Source organism: Carcharodon carcharias, chromosome 6, assembly GCF_017639515.1.
Source record: "Carcharodon carcharias isolate sCarCar2 chromosome 6, sCarCar2.pri, whole genome shotgun sequence".
Taxonomy (NCBI): domain Eukaryota; kingdom Metazoa; phylum Chordata; class Chondrichthyes; order Lamniformes; family Lamnidae; genus Carcharodon; species Carcharodon carcharias.
This window is the reverse complement of record NC_054472.1, coordinates 129,969,711-129,994,986: the sequence shown is the minus strand read 5'-3', so window position 1 is coordinate 129,994,986 and position 25,276 is coordinate 129,969,711. Positions and strand designations below refer to the sequence as shown.

At 43.8% G+C, this 25,276-nt stretch overlaps 1 protein-coding gene across 1 annotated transcript in view; it reads left to right on the top strand.

Moving 5' to 3' along the window:
* LOC121278827 (cyclic nucleotide-gated cation channel beta-3-like) overlaps positions 1–25,276 on the top strand; it is a 118,988-nt gene continuing 93,712 nt past the window's right edge. The window contains exons 1-3 of the mRNA XM_041189281.1: positions 1–241; positions 2,038–2,226; positions 7,852–8,060. Coding sequence (XP_041045215.1) covers positions 1–241; positions 2,038–2,226; positions 7,852–8,060 — 639 coding nt within the window. The remainder of the gene's footprint in view (positions 242–2,037; positions 2,227–7,851; positions 8,061–25,276) is intronic.

The following is a 25,276-nucleotide window of genomic DNA, read 5'->3' as shown; positions in this document are numbered from 1 at the left end:
ATGCCCAGAGGGAGGAGGACGAGGGTTCTCCACAGAAGGCCCTCCCCACCAAGCGCCTTCAGGGAGCACTTCTCCTACCTCTGCTTTGACCAGGAGCAATTCCTGAGGCATCTGCAATTCACCATAGAGGTAGCTACGGAACTGCACCACTTCCTTCAACATGACCTGCAACCTCATAGCACTGCTAGTTGCCTTCAAGGTCACTATAACTTGAAACCTCTACGCAACTGGATAATTCCAGGTGAGACCAGACAACATTGCTAATATTTCCCAGTTTGCCAACCTTTGCTGCACCTGAGAGATGATGGAGTCTCTGTATGACAGGAGAGGAGCCTTCATCATCTTCTCTCTAACCAAAGAGAAACAAAAAGAGCGGGTACATGGCTTTACCAGGGTAATGGGATCCCCAATGCTGCAAGGAATCATGGGCAGCACAACATGTGGTTCTGCAACCCCACACGTAAATGGAGCGTTGTACCGCAATCGCAATGGGTTCCACTCTATAAAATGCAAGTTCAGCTAGCTGGACGTTCTCAAGCACTTGCAGTTGTCAGCTGAGGTGGAGGCAGGCTGCTGACCTTTCTGCTCTGTGGTCTTCAATGAATGTGACAGTTGTTCTCTGTTTGCCTGAGGCATTGAGGGCCCCAACACACTGGGGACCTCCTGGACAGATGTAGGAGCTGTCTTTGTTATCACAGCTTTCTGAAATGTTAATGTGTTTGTCAGAGGGGATGTAAAACCACCACCCATTCTAGGAACCCTCTGCGAGGAATTCCCCAGATGCTTCAGGCAGCCATTCCTCTTCTCTTTTAGGACATATTTGTCCTTCCCCCCTAACCTGAGGAGTTTGAGGACCTGATGACGATTTCAGACATCTCGTATCCCTCTCACCGAGCCATTGCTGAGCTCATGAAGGATGCAAAGGCAAGCAGGTCCACATGCACCTTCGGCATCCACTGTGTGGTTTGCTGGCTGTGGTTCTCCATGAAGGTCACCACTTCCTCAATGGAGGATACCATGTGTGCTTACCACATCAAAAGCCTGGGGCTTGGACTGTTGTCAATTGCTCCACATGTTGTCTTTCTCCTTACAACCATTTGCACTACACTGCAGTAGCTTCAGTGAAATGAATTCAGTTCTCTTTTAAGAGTGGGAGGCTGCCTTTAAGAGATGCAGGCTAGCTGCAACATGTGCTAGCCATGCAAGTTGCTGGTCCCCCAATTGAGTGTTCAGTCAGCCAGAAGCACAGATCCTGCTGTGCTGAACTTTGCAATCATTCAAATGAGGAGGTGGCTTAAAGTTTTAATATTATCGGTCTCAATGGGACTGCACAATGGGCTAATCATAAATTGCAAGCCCCAATTTTAAACAGAAGCAATCCAATTTTTAGCTCTTAGTTTATAGTTCTGATGAAACCTAACAAGCTGAACTATTAATTCTTCTCTCACCACAAAAACTGCCAGAACTGCGGAGTATTGCTAGCAGTTTCTGTTTCTATTTCATATTTCCAGCATCTTCAATATTTTGCTTGTGTGCTGAAAGGGAGAACTCTGCCTCTTATCTGCACCCACCATTCTTTTCACCCACTTGTAGGACAGTTTTGAAAATAACCTCCAGTCTTCTAAAAGCAGCTGGTATTTGATAATCCACTCTTTGATGGACTGGTCCTCCTAGAATTTAATGAAATCTATGATAAAAGTGCTGAACGTTTAATTACAATTAGCTGATTTCTTGCATAAGGTCATCAAGAAACAGTCCTGCAATTAATTTATGGATTGAATGTCTTTAAAATGTTATCTGTGAGCTACTAGAAATCCACTAGTAGCTGATTATTTCTAATTAGTCTGATTAACATTGCAAGATTACATTTCACATTTCTGTCTATAAGCATTGTCATTGGAGGTTAATCAGGAATTTTGCAGTTTTTTAAAGTTAGATTGAAGCACAAAACATCTCATTGGTTTGGTAAAATATAGCAAACACCATTTAATAGATATATATAGATATATATATAAAGTATATTTCTCTTCTGCTTAGCTCCAGAGAAGAAGCTTCCTCCACCAAAAGAAGACAAAAAGGAAGTAAAACAAGAAGAAATAAAAGATGATGAGATCAAATCTGAAGAAGAGCATTACTGTGACATGATTTGCTGCCAATTCAAGAGGCCTCCAATCAAAAAGTTCATACAAAAGTTAAGAATCCCTGAAAGCATTGATATGTACACAGGTAATTTATTGTTAATCCACAGTTTTATCAGTTTAGATTGAACGATGAACCAAATTTAGAATTAGGTGCCCTATTTTGTCTGATTCATGAAGAAGTGAATCTTGCCAAAATTTACATTTCCTTCTAGTGGGAGGCATTTGATTCTGCAGTCTTATGGTGGCATATTTGGTAATCTAGTGAAGAACTTGGATGTCTCTCAATTGTAGTTTGATGTGGGAGAAGGGAAAACCATATCCCAGGTGGTCTAATAATGCAGTATATATTTGTTTTGCTTGGTTAACTTGATGGACAGTTTCAATTGCAGGGTGTCTACTTCTATTTTGTAGCAATACTCATGATTTTTATTTAGCTTTCTTATAGTATAGTGGAGGAATAAATCAATATTTTCTGGCAACGTTGAGAAGACACCCTCACCAGTGGGATTAGGATTCCACTGTCATGAAGAAATGCTTTATGTCAACTAATGATTTCTAAACCACTGGCTAGAAACCTGAATTGAACTTTTAAAAAACATACTTTTTTTAAAATACAGAGACTAAAATATCTTGAACCCACAGCCCAAGATGACTCACCCCAATTTTCATTACTATACATTCCACATCCCAATTCATTGGAGTGGAGTCAGTCGACCTGCAAAACCCATAAAAAAAATGACTTCAGGGAGAATGAAGGACTCACATCTCCTGTCTCATTAGCAAGGCATCTATGGCAATCAACTGAGGCATTCAACTGCTGGAGATGAGCCTTTAAGACTAGTTGCTTGGATAATGGCAACCTAGCTAAGTTAGCTTCAAGACATCAGCTAATCAAGTCACCTTTGCAATACGAAGACAATGTTTCAATTATTTTAATTCCTCTTGCAGTTGGAGAAGGAATGTCACATGACAAGTCAACCTTTTGTATGTTTTAAGCACATGTTTCCTCAGCAGAACTGAGGACAAGCAGCTTAGGGAGAAGACCCAAGTGAGTGTCACTGTTCTTTTTCTCCAACCCACCTGGTAAGTTTCGAGACCTGCTTGCTGACTGATCATTCAGTGATGCCATGGTGCTGACAGAGATTTCTTAAAAGAACCCAAAACAGCGCTACTGTCTCCAGAAGAACAATTAACTCCATCAGCTACATCTTTAAATTGGAAGCATCAAGAGCATCAAATTCAATCTGAAGCCAGCTAAGTCACCAAAACCTACAGATTTTTTTTACTTTTTTATGGACTCTAATTTGGCCAAACATCCTCCCCATTCTATAATCTGTACTTGTTTGTATGTGTGTGTATTTTATTATTTTACTTAGATCGGTTTAAGTATAATAAAGCTAACTTCTTTCTTTGTTAACCTGTCCTAACGGTTCTTTTATAATCACAGCATGTAAACAGTTAAGTACTCATTGAATAGGCGAGTATATCCTTGACAATTAACAAAACCTGTTGTAGACAAACAAAGAGAGGCCAAAGAGGGGAACTATTTGATCCTCCTCGCCTGGTTGTAACACTATCATTAGGTTTAGAAATAACCAAATTTGCAGAATTCAAAACTGAAAATGAAGCTTTCGTGGCTCCCATGAACATAATTTTCCTGCACAAAGGAAGATAGTTGTTGGATGCTAAACACCTCTGTTCCAGGATGTTGCTGCAGGAGTTCCTCAAGGCAATGTCATAGTTCGAACCATCTTCAGCTGCTTCATAAGTGACTTTTCCTCCATTATAAGGACAGAGGCAGGATGCACAGTGAAGAATGCACATTTTTCTGTACCATTCGCAACTCCTGAGATAATGAAGCAGTCCATACCAGCATCCAGCAAGACCTGGACAACATTCAGTTTGCACTAATAAGTGGCAGGTAACATTTGCACCACACAAGTACCAGGTGATTACCATGTCCAAGAAGAATCTAACTACCTCTTCTTGACAACTTAGCCTTTACCACCTCCAAGTCCCCAACTATCAACATCCTGGGGGCCAACAGTGACTAGAAATTTAACTGGACCAGCCAGATAAATGCTGTGACTACAAGAGAAGATCAGAGGCTGGGAATTCTCTGAGAAACCATTCACTTCCTGACTCGCCAAAGCCTGTCCACCATCTACAAGGAACATGTCGGGAGTGTAATGGAATACTCTCCGCTTGACTGCATGAGTGCAATGCAATAACATTCAAGAAACTTGATTCCGTCCTGGACATAGCAGCCCACTTGATTAGACCTCATCCAACACCTTAAATATTCACTCCATCCACCACCATTGCAGAATGGCTGCAGTGTGTACCATTTACAAGAAGTAATGTAGCAACGTGTCAAAGCTTCTTCAACAGCACTTTCTAAGCCTATGACCACTACTACCAAGAAAAACAAGGGCAGCAGGGACATGGGAATATTGACAGTTGGACATTCCATTCCAATTCACACACTACCCCAAGCTTGGAAATTTATCACTGTTCCTTCATCATTGCCATTTCAAAATCTCTACCTAAGAGTACTATAGGTATACATGCAGTGGGGCAAATTCCCGTACCCTTCCATGGGTAACGCATCCCTGATGTGTGGCTAAATCCCCTGGATTACATGTTCCTGACATGTGGCTATTCAATTCCCCCTTTTTAGTTCTTAAATACTAGAATTACAAGATGATATGCCTATACCAGAATTTGGTTGCAAACCCGTTCACAGTGTTCTGGAATAAAACTACAATAAACAAAGTTTTCTTACAGTGTCCAGGAATGCTTACCAGCACCCACCCAGTCAGTCTTCTGTCGGTGAAGTGACCAGCCAAACTCCTCTTCCTGCATCTGTCTGCAGATCAGCTGTCTTCTATCTTTTTCTTTTCTTCTCCCATTCTCTCCCTTTCTCTTGTCTTTTTCCTCCTTTGGCTTAAAGCTGTCAGGTCTAATACCTTTCTTTGCTGCTAGGTTCCTTTCTTCATGTAGGCTGGGTTTCAAATGACCACAGTGATCTAATCAGTTGTTGGGTGACTTCATCCATTGTGGCCACAATTCACTGTGATCTAATTAGTTCAGCAACTTATGCCCTGGCCTTTGTTGATTTTTATAATAGGGTACAGTAATGGGCGATACAGTAAAAATATCAGTATTTAATAATGCTAAACGGTTTAACAATGCCCTTTTGCTCCGGGGTCAGTATTCCTTCTGCAGTTTGCTGAAGTCAGCTAAATCATCCCCAGGTCAATGACCTCTTACAAAGCACAATATGGATTGCAATGGTTCAAGATGGCGGTTCACCACCACCTTCTCAAGGGCAATTAGAGATGGACAATAAATGCTGGCCCAGCCAGCGACACCTACATCCCAGGAACAAATAAAAAAATAATATGTTGGCACTAAGTACAAGTGCAATTAGTGATGATAGGTGCGTTGTTATACTATGCTGTTCTGGTTAAGGGTGTGTCACAGTCCTTCCAGTGCCATCATCTGTAGGTACAAAAACAGGTACATTTACATAAATACATATTACCAATTCATTATTACTTTTAGAAATAATATGTATAATTGATTAAGGCATTCATGTTCACTGATTCACAAATCAAGAGAAATTAGCGTGAATTTGCAACATATCAGAGTACATGCATCACTTGCTCAACTCCTCAACAGCCTTTAATGAGTTCCTTATCATTGCAGACATCAGCTATTGACCAAAAATTGTTGGGGGTGTCATTATGTTACATCCCTATTTTGCATTACTTAGCCTGCTATTATTTTCTACATGAGTGGAATGAGAAGACTGTGTTGACTTATATAATAATGAATTAGTTTTCCTGGACTATAATGGCATGCATAACACAAATTTTAGAAGAAAACTGGGGGTGAATTTCACTGGGACTCTCCCAACAGTCTGCCATAACTTCAGTAAAAGGCTTGCAGAAACCCTGGGAAAGCAATGGCTCTTCTGCCAAAGTGAGCACATGGGAGAGTCCCCATGGAAATAAACCCCTTCCATTAATTATGGTAGTGCAATGTTTAGTATGATTTCTTTACTTTAAGGTGCCAGGTTGAAAATTTGAAAGCAGTAACAAATAGAGAAAAAAAGAAAGACATGCATTTATGTAGCACTTCTCATACCACCCCACCCCACCCCACCGGACGTCTCAGAGCACTTTAGAGCCAATGGATTACTTTTTGAAGCGAAGTCACTGTTGTAATGTAGGAGCAATAGCAACTGATTTGCACACAGCAAAAACCCACAGAAAGCACTGTGTTAATGATTAGATAATCTTCTTTAGTGATGTTGATTGTGGGATAATTATCGGCCAGGACACTGGGGATATTTCCCTGCTCTTCTTCAAAATAGGGCCATGGACTCCTTTACATCCATCTGAGTGGACAGATGGGCTTCAGTTTAACATCTCATCTGAAAGATGCAACCTCTGACTGTAATGCTCCCTCAGTACTGCACTAGAGTGTCAACCCTGATTTTTGTGCTCAAGTCCTGGAGTTGCACTTGAACCCAGAGCATTGTGATTCAGATGTGGGTGTGCTAAAGACGGAGCCACAGCTGACACACATATACAAAGCATAGTATTTGTGGTTCCATTTCAACATTACCTTAAATTATGGTTTTTATTTCTCACACTCTTCCAGGTCCAAAGAGTCTAGAAACGTGTTTAGTCGGCCATTTTATGGTCCCAAAAGACCATCTTGTTTGTCATGCATTCTATCAGAGTGAATACTATAACCTTGATCTAAAATAAAAGTATTTTGGATGTTGAAAACTTCCATTGCTTCTATCTTCAACTTCCTTCACTGTATAGCTCTATTTATTCTGAAACAGCTCTACTCCAAAATACAGATACTGCAGATCATGGCGTATAAGTCAATCCATCATATAAGAAAACCCCTTTTTTTAAACAACAAAATTCATTTTTAGACTGAGACTTGGTGCAGAATTTTATCCCTGGCGTGTGGGCTTGGCGGGCAAGGCAGGGGCAGCTGGGAAGCCCATGATTGGGCCCGGAAGGCAATTTCGCACTGGTGGGCCAATTAAGGGTAGCACAGTGTGAAACATGAGTGGCAGCACTCAACACTGCTTGTGTGGGTGGGGGAGGAGGGCAAGTGGGCCGAGCGGTAACTTTGTGTATGCACGCGAGTGCATTACATAATCTCCCTGAGGCATGGAGCTGCCTCAAGGAGATGAAAATATAGGAAAATAAATAAATAAAAATGTAATGAAACATGTCCCCTCATGTTATTAATGAAAAATGAAAGTTTTTATATTTTTATATTTGCTTTTGGAAACCTCATCTATGATGAGGTTTCCAAAAATGTGCAAAAGCCGCTTGGCGTTTTCGTCTGCCGGCCAACAGTTTGATATACAGGTACTACTCACAAACTGAAATATCTGAACTTTAATTTTTTTTCCCAAAGGAAGAAAATATGCTTATATATACTGTTATTTACACTATGGTTCAAGTACCATCAGTAGGCTGGGTTAGCCAATGGCATTGAAATTGAAAATCAGAGTCTGTAGTTTCACTGAGCCTACAACATGTAAAAAAAATTAGCTTGAGAAACATCATCGTCATAGCTTTAAGTAAAACATTAAATGGTTTGAAAATATTTACACTATGTGGAAATGTTTATTCCTGATATTGTATTATAATTATGAAATACTATGTTTCAGATTGGCTTTACGTGCTGTGGCTGTTTTTTGTGGTACTAGCATGGAACTGGAGCTGCTGGTTTATTCCTCTGCGCTGGACTTTCAACTATCAGATGCCAGAGACTCTTATCTTCTGGTTAACCATTGATTATATATGTGACTTCATCTATCTACTTGATATGTCAGTATTCCAGGTCCGACTGCAGTTCATTAAACGAGGAGACATAATAGTAAGTTTCTCTTTCATCAGCCAATTTCAAATAATCATGCAACTGATCATGTTTTGATGAAGAAGGAGCAGAAGCTCTAAATGCACCACTGATGTGCCATATCGAAATGGAAGATCCCTTATTTTTTCACCAGATTCTGTTGAATTAGTTAGTCTTGTTTTGGGCAGAAGTGGAAGTGCTCCAATTGGCTTCACTGTCCCTGAGGTAGGAAAGGCAAAATTAAATCAGAATTCCTGGTCCTGATTGCCACCTGGTGATAAGTGCTGGAAAGTGCATGGAACATATTTCCCCTTTTGCACTTGGTCATTAAAGAACTGCAGCACTTAAAGAAGATTTGCCCCCAACTTCTCAAGGGTAAGTAGGGATAGGAAATCAATGCCACCTTTGCCAACGATGCCAATATCCCATGAATGAATTTTTAAGAAGCACATGGACAGATTAAGGAATTGAGGTAATAGATCCCAAATGATTTTTCCATTCATTTAAATGATGATGCCCTTCACAGTCGAACAACCTGCCAACATTCATTGCCAAAGCTAAGACACAAAGATTAAGGGGAGCTTCTGGAGGACTTATGTGGCCTAGAGCTACATTTAAGCTTTTGTAATTACCTTTAAAGGAGGGATACAAAAAGATAAGAAAAATGTATGGAGAGGAATGGCCTTGGTATCCCTCATTGTCAGGATAGCTGCTGAAAGTGGGAAATGCTCCAGGGTCAACTTTGATGGGGCTTAAGTTAATTATGTATTCAGAGAGGGCTCCCAGCAGTATTTCATTTGAAGTATTCCACTGTGTGGGGCCATACTGTTCCCAAATTTGATGTCGTATTTGACATTGAGATGAGCTTCTGGCCATACATGGATACCACAGTTAAAACCATCTATTTCCACTTCTGTACTATTGCTCTACTCTGCCCCTCCCTCAGCACATCTGCTGCTGAAACCCTCAACCATGCCTTTGTTGCCTCTAGACTCAACTACACCAATGCACCGCTGGATGGTCTCCCCCATTCTACCCTCTGTAAATTTGAGTTCAGCAAAAACTCTGCTGCCTCTGACCTTACTCCTTATCTCACACGAGTTCACCCGTCATCTGTGCGTTCACTGATTGATAATGGCTCCCTATCAAGTAACAGCTCAATTATAGAATTTTCATCCTGTTCCCAAAGTCCTCCTAAGGTCTACCCCTTCCCTATCTAATCTCCTCCAGCCCCACAACCCTGTGGGATAACAAAAACAGAAAATGCTAGAAATACTCAGTAGGCCAGACAGCATCAATGGCGAGAGAAACAAAATTGACGTTTCAGATCAAAGACCTTTCATTAAAACCTTCCAAGATACCTGCACTCCTAATTTTGGCCACTTGACTATCCCCAATTTTAATCAATCCACCATGTCTTCAACTGCTTGGGCCCTAAACTCTGGAATTCCCTTCCTAAATCTCTGTATCTATTTTTTGCCTCCTTTAAGATACTCCTTAAAATGTATCTCTTTGACCAAGCTTTGTCATCTGCCCTAATATCCCTTATTGCGCTGTATCAAGTTTTACTTTATAATGCTCCAGTGAAGCACCTTAGGATGTTTTATTATGTTAAAAGTGCTATATAAACATAAGCTGTTGTTGTGGTAGAGATATCCACTTAATGCAGCTGCTTAACAGGATTAGAAAGAAAGACTTGCATGCATGTAACAGTTTTCACAACTACCAGACATCTCAAAGCCCTTTACAGTCAATGAAGTATTTTTGAAGTGTAGTCACTGTTGTAATGTGGGAAATGCAGCAGCCAAATTGCGCACAGCAAACTCCCACAAGTAGCAATGTGACAATGACCAGAGAGCTTGTTTCTTGTGATGTTGATTAACAAATAATTATTGGTCAGGACACTTGAGGGTAGCTCCCCGCACTTCTTCAAAACATTGCCATGGGATCTTTTATATCCACTGAGGCGTACACAGCCTTTTTAAAAATTATTTCATGGGATGTGGGCGCCACGGCTAGGTGAGCATTTATTGCTCATCCCTAATTGCCCTTGAGAAGTTGGTGGTGAGCTGCCTTCTTGAACTGCTGTAGTCCATGTGGTGTAGGTAGGCTGTGAAGAAGGGAGTTCCAGGATCTTGACCCAGTGACAGTGAAGGAAAGGCAATATATTTCTAAGTCAGGATGGTAAGTGGCTTGGAGGGGAACTTCTAGGTGGCAGTGTTCCCATCTATCTGCTGCCCTTGTCCTTGTAGATGGTCATGGTCGTGGGTTTGGAAGATGCTGTCGAAGGTGCCTCAGTGAGTTCCTGCGGTGGTGGAGGCACCAAGGATGTGGTGCCAGGCTGCTTTGGCCTGGATGGTGTCAAGCTTCTTGAGTGTTGTTGGAGCTGCACTCATCCAGGCAAGTGGGGAGTATTCCATCACACTCCTGACTTGTGCCTTGTGGATGGTGGACAGGCTTTGGGGAGTCAGGAGGTGAGTTACTTGCCACAGGATTCCTATCCTCTATCCTGCCCTTGTAGCCACAGTATTTATATGGCTAGTCCAGTTCAGTTTCTGGTCAATGGTAACCCCCAGGATGTTGATAGTGGGGGATTCAGCAATGGTAATAGCCATTGAATGTAAAGGGGTGATGGTTTGATTCTCTCTTGTTAGAGATGGTCATTGCCTGGCACTTGTTTGGCACAAATGTTACTTGCCACTTGTCAGCCCAAGCCTGTATATTGTCCAGGTCTTACTGCATTTGCTGCATCTGAAAGATGATACTTTTGACAGTGTCACACTCCCTCAGTACTCAGGCTTGATTTTCATGCTCAAGCCCTGGTGAGTGATTTGAATGCAGAACCTTGTGATTTGAGGGGAGAGTGCTACCAACTGAGCCAGCTGACACACATTGGGCAAAAATAGAATAAAATTACTTTGATATTAAAATATTTGATGAGATGTATGTTCCACTTTGACTGAGGACATTCCTTGAGGAAGTTGGAAAACTAACTGACTCAGATTTTCAAGATTCTGCATTCTGCCCCTAATTACCATCCAGTGACTGCAAAGTTGACTGAGATATGGAAATAGCATTAGGTTTGGCACCAGTAATATTAATTTGTAAGTTGCCACTGCTTCGAATAATACACATGAGGAGATGTGGAAGCAGCTGAAGAGAACCAGATGGTTGAAGGAAGGCCTTGTAATTAGACTCACCATCTGCCTTCTGCTGCCATTCATGCAGATGAGGTGATCTCATTGAAACCTACAAAATGCTTAAAGAAATAGACAGAGTAGATGCAAGTAAGATGTTTCTCCTGGTTGGGAAGCCTAGAACCAGGGGACACAATTTCAAAATAAGAGAGGAACCGAGACGAGAAGAAATTTCTTTACTCAGAGGCTTGTGAATCTTTGGAATTCTCTACCCCAGAGGGCTAGGAAGCGCGTTATTGAATATGTTTAAGGTAGAGATTGATAGATTTCTGATTAACAATAATGTAAAGGTTATGGAGATATAGGCATTGAAGTGCTTGATCAGCCATGGTCATATTGAATGAGGGAGCAGGCTCGATGGGCTGAATGGCCTTCTCCTATTTCTATGTTCTGAGATGTTGTTCTCCAGAGGTGGAGCTGGGCAGTGACTAAGAAAACTGAGTCATCAGACATAGCACCATCTTCTTGCTGGTGTTAACATATGATGGGGTGAACAAACAGTGAGTAGACTCCACTCCAAAGGACTTGAGGTAAATTTCTGTCCCATTTTCCTTCATTTTCTTCCTCCATACCAGTCAAAAGGCAGTGTTTGGGAAGAAAACCCAGTCACATGACTTAGTATTTCCAAATTTAAAATAGATTATTTTTGGAATATGTGACATTCCTAGATAGCAAAGATATCAAGGGATATGGGGAAATGGTGGAAAAAAAGTGTGGGAAAATGGCATTGACGTTGAAAATCAACCATGATCTAATAGAACGGCTGAGCAGGATCAAGGGGCTGAATGGCCTCTCCCTGCTCCTATTTCCTATGTTCTCATTTGTTGCATGAGAGAGTGCTTTCTTCTAAGAATGCAAATTGAATTGAAGTCAAAGCCTAAGTTGTTCTAATACTCAATTCTAATTTGCCATTGGTCTGTTCATTTTTGTCTTTACCTTCCCACTTAAGATAATGACTGTTAAGTATTCATCTTCAGCCAGGGCAACATAACCTTGTCAGCCACTGTCTTACAATCCCTGTCACAGGTGCTCAGGGTTAGCCAAAGGCAAATGAACAAACAAGTTTCCCTTCCCACCAACCACATCTTAGAGGGGCTCTGAATTTAGTGGTCTAGTGAAAAACTAACATTTCAGTCTTAGCAGTGGAGTAAAGTCCAAGAAACAGCATCTCATCTAGAGAAATGTGATGGCATACATGTCATTCACAATGGGCTTTCTTAAAGTCAAAATGTTTTTTGCTGGCCTTTTCTCAGTATGTGCAAGGAGCAACAACTGTGTAAATAAGAAAACAATGTGCAGCTTTGACGCCCTGAAGGAAATGGAAACATTTTGTTTGTAATAAAACCTTCTGTAATATACTCTATTTGTTAATCCGTGGACCCTATTCATACCTATTTTGGTGAAGTATTTAGCAGCTAATCAGTTGACGCAAGTGGTTGATCATCTCTTTCCCAACTAAATGGGTTGTGAACTGAAGTCCCCGGAGTGCATGTTTCTTAAGCCTATCTGACTCGATGGGAGACAAATTTTGTTCTTTCTGGGCAGGCTCAGTAGATCGAAAGCTTTGGCTATGGTGGGACACTTTGACAAGGAAAGGAGAGAACTGAAGCCACTTGCTCAGCTACAATTGCATCTGGTCTCAATGAGTCATACAGAAGCAATGACAGCTGCGGGACAAAAACTGAAATTCAGTAAAAAGAATTACACATCAATCAGTTCCAACTCAGTAAAGACTTTCAGTATGGAACCAGCAAGTTTAATAACGCATTCACTACACATCACCATTAAGCTGTTATGACAGCTATGGTCATTTTGTGCAGTTGCAATACTGCCATCACTTGGTGGATTCATTCAGTAGATATGAGACAATAATGAAAAAAAGCATAGGCCTGAATTTGTCCCCCGTTGGGTGGGCTTGGCAGGAGACAACCACCTCCTGCAATCAAGTCCACACCGCCATTTTATGTAGGCAGGCAAATAAAGACCCGCCCAGCGTAATATGCGAGCAGTAGTGCTATCTGTGCAGGTGGGGGGAGGAGGAAGAGTCGGGTTCAGTGCTCTTTCGTGAATGCGCGCAAAAGAGTGCTTCAATCTCCCTGAGGATCAGAGCTGCCTCAGGGAGATTGAAGCGCTTTTGAAAAAAATAAATGAATGTAATAAAAATTTGATGAAACATGCCCATCTCATGTGATTGTGTCACATGAGATGGGACATGTTTTTATTTTTCAGAAAAACTTTTTATTTAATTCGTAAAAGCTTTAAAAAACCTCATGCGGCTTGTGGATGATGTTTCCTAAAAAATGTAAAGGCCGCTTGGCCTTCTCATCTGCCCGCCAACCGTAAGATTGGATGGGCAGCGTAAACTTGACATTAATTACTAACGCTGGGACCAGGCCAGCCAGACTCAGTGAGCCAGAGGCTTCGCGGCCATTGCTGGCTTCCCCCACATCCAGGGTGCAATAGACTGTACACATGTGGCCATCAACGTGCCAGCAGGTGAGCCCAGTGCTTTCGCTAACAGGAAGGGCTTCCACTCCATGCACATGCAGATAGTGTGTGATCACAGGATGCTGATTCTACAAGTCTGTGCAAGGTACCCAGGCAGCTCCCACACTTACATACTCAGACACTCTCAGGTGCCGAGGCTCTTCAGTGCTCCAGCCCAGCTTGATGTATGGCTGCTGGGTGACACTGATATCACCTCAAAAGGTGGCTCATGATGCCTCTCTGCCATCCAAGAACAGAGGCTGAGCAGCGATACAATGGGAGTCACGCCTCCACAAGGGCTGTGGAGGAGATAACCACCAGTCTTCTCAAGATACGCTTCCGATGCCTGGAATGCTCAGGGGGCGCACTCCAGTAACCCCCAGATCATGTGTCGCTGATAGTGGTTGCATGCTGCACTCTCCACAATCTGGCGCTGGAAAGGGATGACGCTGTGGACAAGGAAGACATAGACACAGCTGCTCCGGCTGCACACGATGAGGCCAGCAGTGAGTCCAAGGATGACTACGCACAGGAGAATGCTGAGGGGGCAGACTCTGACCCGGGCATACTCCAGGGAGGCAAGGACACCTGAGAGGCTTTAATCCAAAGATTCAGCTAGCCCAACACAGATGGACCTTCAACATACACCAGGGTGCAGGCTGCATACTCGATACTTGAGTGCTAAATCCGGCTGGATACTAACATTAACTAAGGCCCTTGTCAATAAAGCTCAATGTCAAACAACTCACTCATAACATCATGGGTTCCTGTCCACTTGCAGAAGTAAGGAATCACCCTAAGGCATGGAAATATATCAACATTTACAGAGAGAACAAATGTAACTTGATAAGCCAAAAAAAAGGTGTTGGACATCACACCAAGTCTTCAATAAACTACTAGGCCAACATAAAAGCACCAGTGAGAAATCTGTGGTGTGCCTAAGGTGCCTTAAATTTACTCTTATGGGTGCTACATCTAGGTGCTGCCCCCTCGCTGGCACTGACATCTGAGGCAGCCTGCTCACTGTGCTGTCCTATTGGCCTTGATGACCTTGGTGAAAGTCTTCTGGCGCGTGGAGCCTGTGCTGGCCCCACCTGGGAGGGAGCGGCCAGTTCCACAGCTGGTATCTCTCCAGTCGCCGCAGTCTCATCAGATGCCATGGTCACTGGAAGAGCGGCAAAGGAGCTGCTGCCCTCAAGCAGAGCACCCTGAGAGGAGCCCACAGAGATGACAGGCAGCTGCTGCGCCGACATGAGGTCGCTTCGGACCACCCTGCTCAGATGGATGGGCACCGGGCTGGGATACTTGGTGCCCAAACCATCTCCCACATGGGCGATGAGGAGTTGAGGTCAATACTGCTGTGGGGGCTTGCAGATCCAAGTGCAACCCCAGGAGGCCCTGATTGGTCTCCTGGAGGAGCCTCTCCACGAGAGTTGCCACTCTGTCCATGGAGGAAGCATGGCGCTCGGCTATGAGGCTTAATGCATTGTGATGCTCCGCGTGGACTCCTCACGTACAGGCACCATGCCATGCATAGTCTCATGTATGTCCGCCAGATCATCCTGTGTACCCTGCTGGACTTCCAGCATTTGCTGCCTCACAGACGACTCCAGAGGCCCATCATCAGCCACTGACTGTACCTGGTCCCCTGCAGTCCTCCAATTACTGACGCCTTGCGCACTCTCTGACTCTGCCTGCACCTGAAGTGAGTGTGAAGTGCCCTCACTGCCATGCCCCGGGACATTAGCCGATGATCTAATTCCCACCGAGGTGCTAGCATCTGCGTTGGTGCCTGTCTGGCTGAGATGGTGTGACGCTGGTGAGTGGATTTCCTCAGGGGTGAGAGATGGCCCCTCTGCCTCCTCGTCCCGGCCCTGCTCCAGTGATGCTGAAAGGAAGAACAAGGACATTTGATTAGTTACAGTGCAAACAATGTCAATTTGCATTCCTGTCCCTCGGATCATTATGCGCTCATCCTTCTATAATCAATGGTCAAACCATGTTGCAAACTTCAATCACTGAGCACTCGGCAGTGCCATGGCTTTTGGGACACACATGGTGACCTCAGTGCTCGGCAAACAGACCTCCCCATGGCACCCCAGCCTCACCGCCACTGGTGGACCTGAGGGCCTCTCCAGATCCATGGCCTGCTGCTCATAAGGTGCCAGGATGGCCAATTGGGCCTGGCCTCCGCCAGTCCGTATCCACTCAGCTGAATTGTGTGCAGCCTTCTCCTGGAAAAGAGAGAAGAGCATTGATTAGTCCAGCCTGCACCTGGATTCCCAACATATCCCTGCCAACCCAGCCAGAGTGGGACATTGCAGGGCTTTAGTTCTTCGTTACCCTGCAGCTGCTGCACACTCACCCAAGAAGCCAGCGCTGACCCCGCTCCATTGCCCAAATGCTGCCCCCTTCACATGAAGTACCACTAGGTGTCACTTTGCTAAGCAATAAGGCACAAGCACGTTGAGTGCAAAGGCCAGCAGATAGATTGGTGCCCCGCCACCTGGAAGCTCCCCTCCCAGCATGTTAGCACCCTGACTTTGACACGCTTCCCAGTTCCAGCACGATGCCTAGATGCAGATCCTTGACTTTCACCCCCATTCTAAACTCTGAGTGTCAGTGTCACACGTGCTGCAGATGCAGAAGCCATTCTGGCTCAACCCTGGTGAACTAGGCATGGGCAATATCTGCTGGCCCACCCAGCGAGGGATACATGCCATGAAGGATTCAATGCTATTACTGTACTCAGAGTTGCCGGGGGTGGCGTGCTGGAGGCAAAGGGTGATGGCTACATTACGTGACCTCAGCCAACGTGGTACTCACCCTTCCAGAGCGCTGGAGGCTGTTGAAACTTTTGCGGCACTGGACCCATTTGCGCCGCACCACATCATGGGAGTTCACACTCTCGGCCACCTCCTCCCACAAATGTTTGGTCAGATGGGGAGGCCTCTGCCTCCCGTCCCTTGGAAGCAGAACATTCCGCCGCACTGCCACCTCCTCCAGGAGGGCATCTAGGCACTCGTTGGAGAAACGAGAGGCACACTACCCCGTTGGCCTACCCTCCGAATTTGCGTTGTGCACATTACCCCTATGATGTGCTCTTCTCTCAGCCATTGTGAGCAGCCTTGCAAAGGCTGCCAGGCCTTGATTTAAACAAGCCAATGACGACCGGTCTGTGCACGGCCGTCGCCACCCACCCGCTCCTGCTATCCTCAGGAGTCGTGAAATCTGCTGGGTGGGCCTTTATTGGCCCCCCCTGCGTAAAATGGCGACACGGACCCGATCTTGAGTGGCGTTCGGGTCTGGGCCCACCCGCGCCTGCTCCCATATGGCCCGCCCAACATGGGGAAAATTCTCCCACAGGGATCATAGCTGTTTGCACCTACCACTTCATGCTTCCATTGAACCTATCAAATTGTGTTGAGTCAGGATAACAGATCTCCGGGGGTGAGTGTTTGTTATTTTGGGGTGCAAATGCAGTGTTTCCCCAACTCGACTATTATCCTGGAAATGCATGTGGAAGCTCGTCTCACTGGGAGAGGTTGCCAGGTCACCCCTTACCTATATGAGAGATGCCACCTTAAAAATCAAATAATAAAATTTCCCCTCAATATTTGGGGTCTATATCCTCCAGTCATTTTCACTTCAAAGATTAAAGTGTCTCAACTTGCTTGGAGTGTCAATTTTCACATGTACACCTGATTTCTTTAAGTACAGTACATTAACTAAGTGGATATGTTACTTGATTATTAACCCAGAGGCCTGGGGTAATGATCTGAAGATATGAGTCTCAATTCCATCATGGCAGCTCATAAATTTAAAATCAGCTAATTTTTTTTTTTATTCGTATGGCTGGGGAAGCAGTTATAGTTTGATGTCAAGGTAAACAATCCATTCAACGGCTTTAGCTTACACAGTGGCCAGGATTTTCTGTGCCTGCTGGCGTTGGGCGTGTTCAGTGACGTGGGTGGACAATATGGCGAGAAGACCAAAAATCAGTTTCATGGTGCCATGAAACCAGATTGTGATTGTCCACTCAGCCCATCAATGGCGGGCCTCATCCCCCGCCACTGGACATCGGGAACCTCATTGTAATACATCAGCATATCATAGGCCAGCCTGTTAGAATCAGCCCCTCCCACCCCCCCACCCTTGCTGGATCGCCTGCCCACATCGGTGGGAAAACAAGCCAATGCAGAACATGACTTGGTAACTGTGATGTGCAAAAGTTGGGACTTGCCCACCAGGGCCTTTTTCACATCACAGACATTCGAGGAGCAGAAGATGCTGGAGCCCGAAAGCAATGGGAGCCTAGAGGAACGTTCATGACATGCTGGGTGGATTCTCATGGACATGGCTCTGAAAGTCACCAGTGATGTTCACAACAATGATGGTTAAGGGGGTAGAGAGAAAGGTCTAGTATCAGCTGGAAGAGGAAGAGGTGTTGGGGGGTTGAGGTTGGGAGACAGGGAATGAGGGTGTCGGGGGGTGAAGTTGGTAGGGGGGGAATGAAGGTGTTGGGAGGTGAGGTGGGGAGGAGAGGAATGAAGGTGTTGGGGGGTGAGTTTGGGAAAGGGGGAATGAAGATGGTGGGGGTGAGGTTGGGAAAGGGGAATGAAGATGTTGGGGGGGTGAAGTTGGTAAGGGGAGAATGAAGGTGTTGGGGGGATGAGATTGGGGTGGATGAAGGTGTCAGGGACGGATGAGGTTGTGAGGGGGAATTGAAGGTGTTATTAGGTGAGGTTGGGGGGAATGGAGGTTTTGGGGGGGGGGCTGAAGTTGTATTGTACAGAATACTGAAGTTTATGGCCAAAATATTCAGCATTATTTAAAACAAAAATAAATTACTGCAGATGCTGGAAATCTGAAATAAAAACAGAAAATGCCAGAGCCAAGCGGCAGGTCATAGCGTCTGTAGAAATAGACACAGATATTCTGATGATAAGTCATTTGCCAAAATCATAATTTTAGTATTTTTTCCTTTTTCTTGAGATACTAAATAATGAACTTCCTTTGAGGCATAAAATCAATGTGAATTTAAATTATTTTTAAACAGAACCTTACCATTCATAAAAGGATTACATGAATAGTTCTGCTTTTATTTTGTTCCCCATTTACAAGCTACCACTTCTGCAGCAAACTTTCTCATTTCATCTTCCTTTGTTACAGTACAGTAGTCTTTTCTCTCCGTGTCTTTAGTCTTTTGTATGACTTGTATAAAAATATGAAACAAAATTTCCCTCTAGGGAGTTACAAATCAGAAAATAAGATTCCTAACCATTAACTATGCACTAGCAGAATGAGTTGTGCTACCGTTGCTATGACAGCTAGCTTGCCGATGACACCTGCTTATTCAGAATGTCTAAATTATCCACTGAGGGAGGGCTTCCCCTGGTTTGCTTTGTCATCTTAAATCACATGAAAGAAAAAGGCCTGGTATTCACCTGATGCCTTTCATCTTAGGACAATGAAGCACTTTTTTTGTTGAAGAGCATCTGTAGGAACACAGCATTGAGAGCCAGCATGAACTCAATGGGCCAATTTTTTTATGCTGTCATGACTCTCTGGCCCGAATTTTCACTGGGTCAGAAGAGCTCCACACCTTAGCCAAAATAGTGCCAAAGTCCCACTCCCGAATTCGGCAACCACTTTCACCGGAGGTGGGAAGAATGGGGGCAGGAGGTATTTCACACCTAAGAACAGAAGAACATAAGAAATAGGAACAGGAGTAGACCATTCAGCCCCTCGAGCCTGCTCCGCCATTCATTAAGATCTTATTGTGTTTTGATTTCCACATTCCCATCTAACCCCAATAACCTTTGATTTCCTTGCCTAACAAGAATCTAACTACCTCTACCTTAAAAATATCCAATGACCCCCATCTCCACCACCATCTGAGGCAGAGAATTCTAAAGTCGCACAGCCCTCTGAGAGAAAAATATCCTCCTCATCTTTGTCCTAAAAGGGCGACCTCTAATTTTAAAATGGTGCCCTAAGTTCTGGACTCACCCACAAGAGGAATCATCCTTTCAATGTCCACCTTGTCAAGGCCGTTCAGGAATTTTTTTACTTCTTGTATCTTGTATACTTCAAATCACCCCTCGCTCTTCTAACCTCCAGTGGAAACAAACTCAGTCTGTCCAACCTTTCCTCATAAGACAACCCACTCATTCCCAGGTATCAATCTAGTAAACCTCCTCTGAACCACCTCCAATGCATTTATATCCTTACTTAAATAAGGAGACCAAAACTGCACACAGTATTCAGGTGCAATCTCACCAATACCCTGTATAACTGAAGTATAACATCCTTACTTTTATGTTCAATCCCTCTCATAATAAGCCTTCTTAGCCTTCTTGATTACTTGCTGTACCTGCATGCTAACATTTTGTGACTCGTACTAGAACACCTCGATCCCTCTGCACCTCAGAATTATACAGCCGTTCTCCATTTAAGTTATACTCTGCTTTTTTGTTCTTTCTGCCAAAGTGAACAACTGCACATTTTCCCACATTAAACTCCATTGACTAGATATTTGCCCACTCACTCAACCTTTCTATATACATGTGCAACCTCCCCATGTCCTCTTCACAACATACTTTCCTACCTATCTTTGTGTCATCTGCAAATTTAACTCCCCTCCTTTAAGTCATTGATGTAAACCATAAAAAGTTGAGGCCCCAGTACAGACCCCTGTGGGACACCACTTGTCACATCCTGCCAATCAGGAAAGACACACTAATGCATACTCTCTGCTTTCTGCCAGCCAGCCAATCTTCTATCCATGCTAATATGTTACCCACTACACCATGTACTTTTATTTTCCGTAATAATCTTTGATGTGGCACCTTATCAAATGCCTTCTGGAAATCCAAGTACAGTATGTTGACAGGCTCCCCTTTATCCACTGCACGTTACTCCTTCAAAAAACACCATTAAATTGGTTAAACATGGTTTTTCTTTCACAAAACCATGCTGACTCTTCCCAATTGCCTTGAGATCGTCTAAGTGCCCAGCTATAACCTCCTTAATGATCGATTCTAATAACTTCCACACGACAGATGTCAAGCTAACTGGCCTATAGTTTCCTGTTTTCTGCCTCCCTCTCTTCTTGAATAGAGGGGTTATATTTGCTATTTTCTAATCTGATGGAAACTTTCCAGAATCTAGTGAACTTTGGAAAATTAACACCAGCGCATCAACTACCTCATTAACCACCTCTTTTAAGACCCTAGTATGTAAACCATTGGGACCCGGAGACTTGCCAGCCCACAGCTCCATCAATTTGCTCAGTACCGTTTCCCTAGTAATTTCAATTTCACCAAGTTCCTTTCTCCTGTTCACCTCCTGATTTGCAGCTATCACTGGAAGGTTTTTTGTATCCACTATAGTGAACACTGAAGCAAAATGTTTGTTCATTTCTTCTGCCATTTCCTTATTATCTACTATTAACTCCCTACTGTCACTCTCTAGAGGGCAACACTCACCTTGCTTACTCTTTTCCTTTTTAAGTGCCTGTAGAAACTCTTGCTATCCATTTTTACATTTCTAGCTAGCTCCCTCTCATGCTCTAATTTCTTTCTCCTGATTTACCCTTTAGTCATTCTCTGCCATTCTTTGTATTCTGTTCAAACATTTGTCCTGCAACTCATCTTTGCAAGGTTGTACGCTTTTTCCTTAAGTTTGATGCTTTCCTTAACATCTCTAGTTAACCACAGATGGTGCGTCCACCCCTTAGAATTTTTCTTTATAGTAGGAATGTACTTATTCTGAATACACTGAAATACCCCCTTAAATGTCTGCCACTGCTTTTCTATTGATCTATTCTCTAGCTTAGTTTCCAAGTTCACTTCAGCTAGCTCAGCTTTCATCCCCACATAGATAAAAACAAAAAAACTGCGGATGCTGGAAATCCAAAACAAAAACAGAATTACCTGGAAAAACTCAGCAGGTCTGGCAGCATCGGCGGAGATGAAAAGAGTTGACGTTTCGAGTCCTCATGACCCTTCGACAGAACTGTCGAAGGGTCATGAGGACTCGAAACGTCAACTCTTTTCCTCTCCGCCGATGCTGCCAGACCTGCTGAGTTTTTCCAGGTAATTCTGTTTTTGTTTTTTCATCCCCACATAGTTGCCCTTCTTTAAGTTTAAGATGCTAACCTTAGGCCCACTCGTCTCCCTTTCAAACTGGATGTAAAATTCAGTCATATTGTGGTCACTGCTACCTAGGGGTGCCTTTACTCTGAGGTAGTTAATTAATCCACAGTTCACTGAGACAGCAGCACATTTAAAAGTGCAGCTGTCTTGACCCAGCAGCAATTTTTGTCACCCATGTTTCTGAAACATGACTCTTGGACTTTAAACATTTGATGTCTAAACATACCGGAATTCTTTGGAGAGGTGAGCTCTGCTTTTGGAGAGGTCCATGTACCCTTTTGGGAGAGGTCAGCTACCCTTTGGGAGAAACCAGGTACCCATTTGGATTGTAAACAGTAGACGTTAAAGTGTGTAAGATGTGGATAGGCTCTGTGGAACTGTCAAGCTATTTAAATCTCCTGCTCTTTGAATTTTGAAAAAAAAACAGCCTGCTTTGACTCACAAATGGAAAAAAGTCAATGCTTGCAATTTCAATAGATATTTGTTGATATAAGTCTGCGGGCCATCATCTAGGATTAGTACTGCTTGACTGCTACCATAACCTATCATTATCACAGTGGCGGGGGGGGGCTGTAAATTTGATTCATGACAGTTTGATTGGCAGCTGCAAGTGGAAATAAAGAGAGTAACTATCTTTGATGTCGTGATATGAATAAAAATATTTGTTAACATAATAGATTAAGTACTTGCATGGATTTACATGTATCGAATGGGCTTTTTCGATGAATGTTTTTACTTTAATTTATCTCAACTCATCAAAGCTCCTGAGGTCTGTCCACCATGGACACTGGGTGAGTTGGCATAGAGTGAATGAAAACAAAGGGTGGTGGGTGGGGGACATGGGTTAGCATGGGTTGGCAACAAGTTGGATAAGGGCTATAGAGGTTCTTTTGGAAGAGTGGGGGGGATTTATGGGCTGGCATTAGCTGGCATTACATTGGCATGGAGGGTATGAGAGCAACGGGCGATGGGCAGAGGGGCATAAGAAAGCATGGAAGGTATGAGAGCCATGGGCTGGTGGGTAGAAGGGCATGAGGTGGCATAAGTTGGCATGGATGGGATGGGAGGGGTGGGAGGGGTGAGGATTAGAGAGCTGATTTTTGTTTTGCTGTTTTTATTATAACTAGGATAAAGTCCCAGAGCACTGAGGTGGGCTGCTTAAACAGCCCACCTGTGCATTTGGCACCCCTTGTGGCTGCCCCCACATTGTTTCTGGGGACAATGAGCCTGACTTCAGTTAGCACTTGTTCCAGAATGAAAATCAGACCAATCAGGGAAATTTCTCCTGAGTTTGGTTTGGGGAGTCGGGAATTTTCCCAACTCTGTGCACCTGACTCAGGAGCAAACATGTGGTCCTTTGACTCTATGGGTCGGATTTTATGGAGGTGGAGGGGTCTCACCACTGGAGCCAAAAGCAGGGATGGGGGACAAACTCTCTTCAGCTATTAGCAGGACCTAGGGGCACATCTACTTGGCAGCAACAGCTGCAGAACAGCTATTCCTATTAAGGAGGGTGGCCCACCCCAATAGCTGCCAGCCCAACCAAAGGGCCAGCAGTGAGAGATGTGCACCTTCAGAATCGGGTACATGAAGTCTGGGGGTGCCAGAGCCAGTCAGGGAGGCTATTGCCACCAGAAGGCCCCTCAGATGCCAAAAAGTGATGAAAAGTCAGACACCCTCCCCAGAATCTGCTGAGAGACCACTAGGATTACCTAGTATATAGGAACAGTGGAGCAGGAGTAGACCATTCAGCCCATCAAGACTGCTCCACCATTCAATGCAATCATGGCTTATTATCCACTTCGATGCCTTTTTCCCACATTATCCCCATACCCTCTTATGTCATTAGTATTTAGAAATCTGTCAATCTCTATTTTAAATATACTCAATGACTGAGCTTCCACAGTCCACTGAGGTAGAAAATTCCAAAGCTTCACAACCCTCTGAGTAAAAAAATTCTCCTCATCTCAGTCATAAGTGGTTCTCCCCTTATTTTGAAACTGGGTACCCTGCTCCTAGACTTCCCAACCAGGTGAAACACCTTACCTGCATCCACCCTGTCTACCCCTTTAAGTATTTTGTCATTTTCAATGAGATTACCTCTCATTCTTCAAAACTGTAAAGAATACAGGCCCAGTTTCCCCAATCTCTCTTCATAGGACAATCCCACCATCCCAGGAACAAGCCTGGTGAACCTTCATTGCACTCCCTTGGTGGCAATAATATCCTCCCTAAGGTAATAGGACCAAAACTGCACACAATACTCCAGGTACGGTCTAACCAATAATTGAAACAAGACTTCGCTACCCCTGCACTCAAATCCTCTTACAATAAAGGCTAACATACCATTAGCCTTCCTAATTGCTTGCTGCACCTTCATGTTAGCTTTCAGTGATTTATTGATGAGTACATTCAGGTCCCTTTGTGCATCTACACTTTCTAATCTCTTACCATTTAAGAAATAACCTGCACATCTGTTCCTCCTACAAAAGGGGATAATTTCACATTTTTCCATATTATATCCCATCTGCCATGTTCTTGTCCACTCACTAAATCTGTCCAAATCCTCTTGAAGCCACTTTGCATTTTCGTCATAACACACATTCCCACCTAGCTTTGTGTCATCCACGAACTTGGAAATAGTACATTTGATCCCCATATCCAAATCATTGATATATATTGTGACCAGCTGGGGCCTAAGCACTGATCCCTGCAGTACCCAAATAGTCACAGCCTGCCAATGTGAGAATGACTCATTTATTCCTACGCTCTGTTTTCTGCCTGTTAGCCAATCCTTAATCCATGCCAGCATATTACCTTCTATCCCATGTGCTTTAATTTTGCTAACCAACCTCCTGTGAGGGACTTTATTAAAAGCCTTCTGAAAATCCAAGTATACTGCATCCACCAACTCCCCTTTATCAATTCTGTTTGTAACATCCTCAAAGAACTCCAACAGCTTTGTCAAACATGATTTCCATTCATAAATCCATGTTGACTATGCCCAATCAGATCATTGTTATCTAAGTGTCCATTTATCACATTCTCAGAGGCAGGAAGAGGCCGATAATTTCCTTCTTAAGTGGCTCAATTGGTATCTGGTTGGGTGGGCAGTCCACCAATCTTCTTGTCAATCTTCCCGCCTCCCAGCCCATCCCCATGACTAACAGCAATGTGATAATGATTGGACTCTAGCCTTGGTTGAGGAATAAGTACTGGCCAGGATTTCAGGAGAACTCCTCTGTTCTTTGAATAGTACAATGAGATTTCTTATGTATGCCTGAGAGCAATGATAGGATCTTGGTTTTGCATCTCATCCAAAAGACCATATCTCCAACAGTGCAACACTCGCACAATATCGCGCTGATGTGTTAGCCTAGATTTTTGTGCTTAA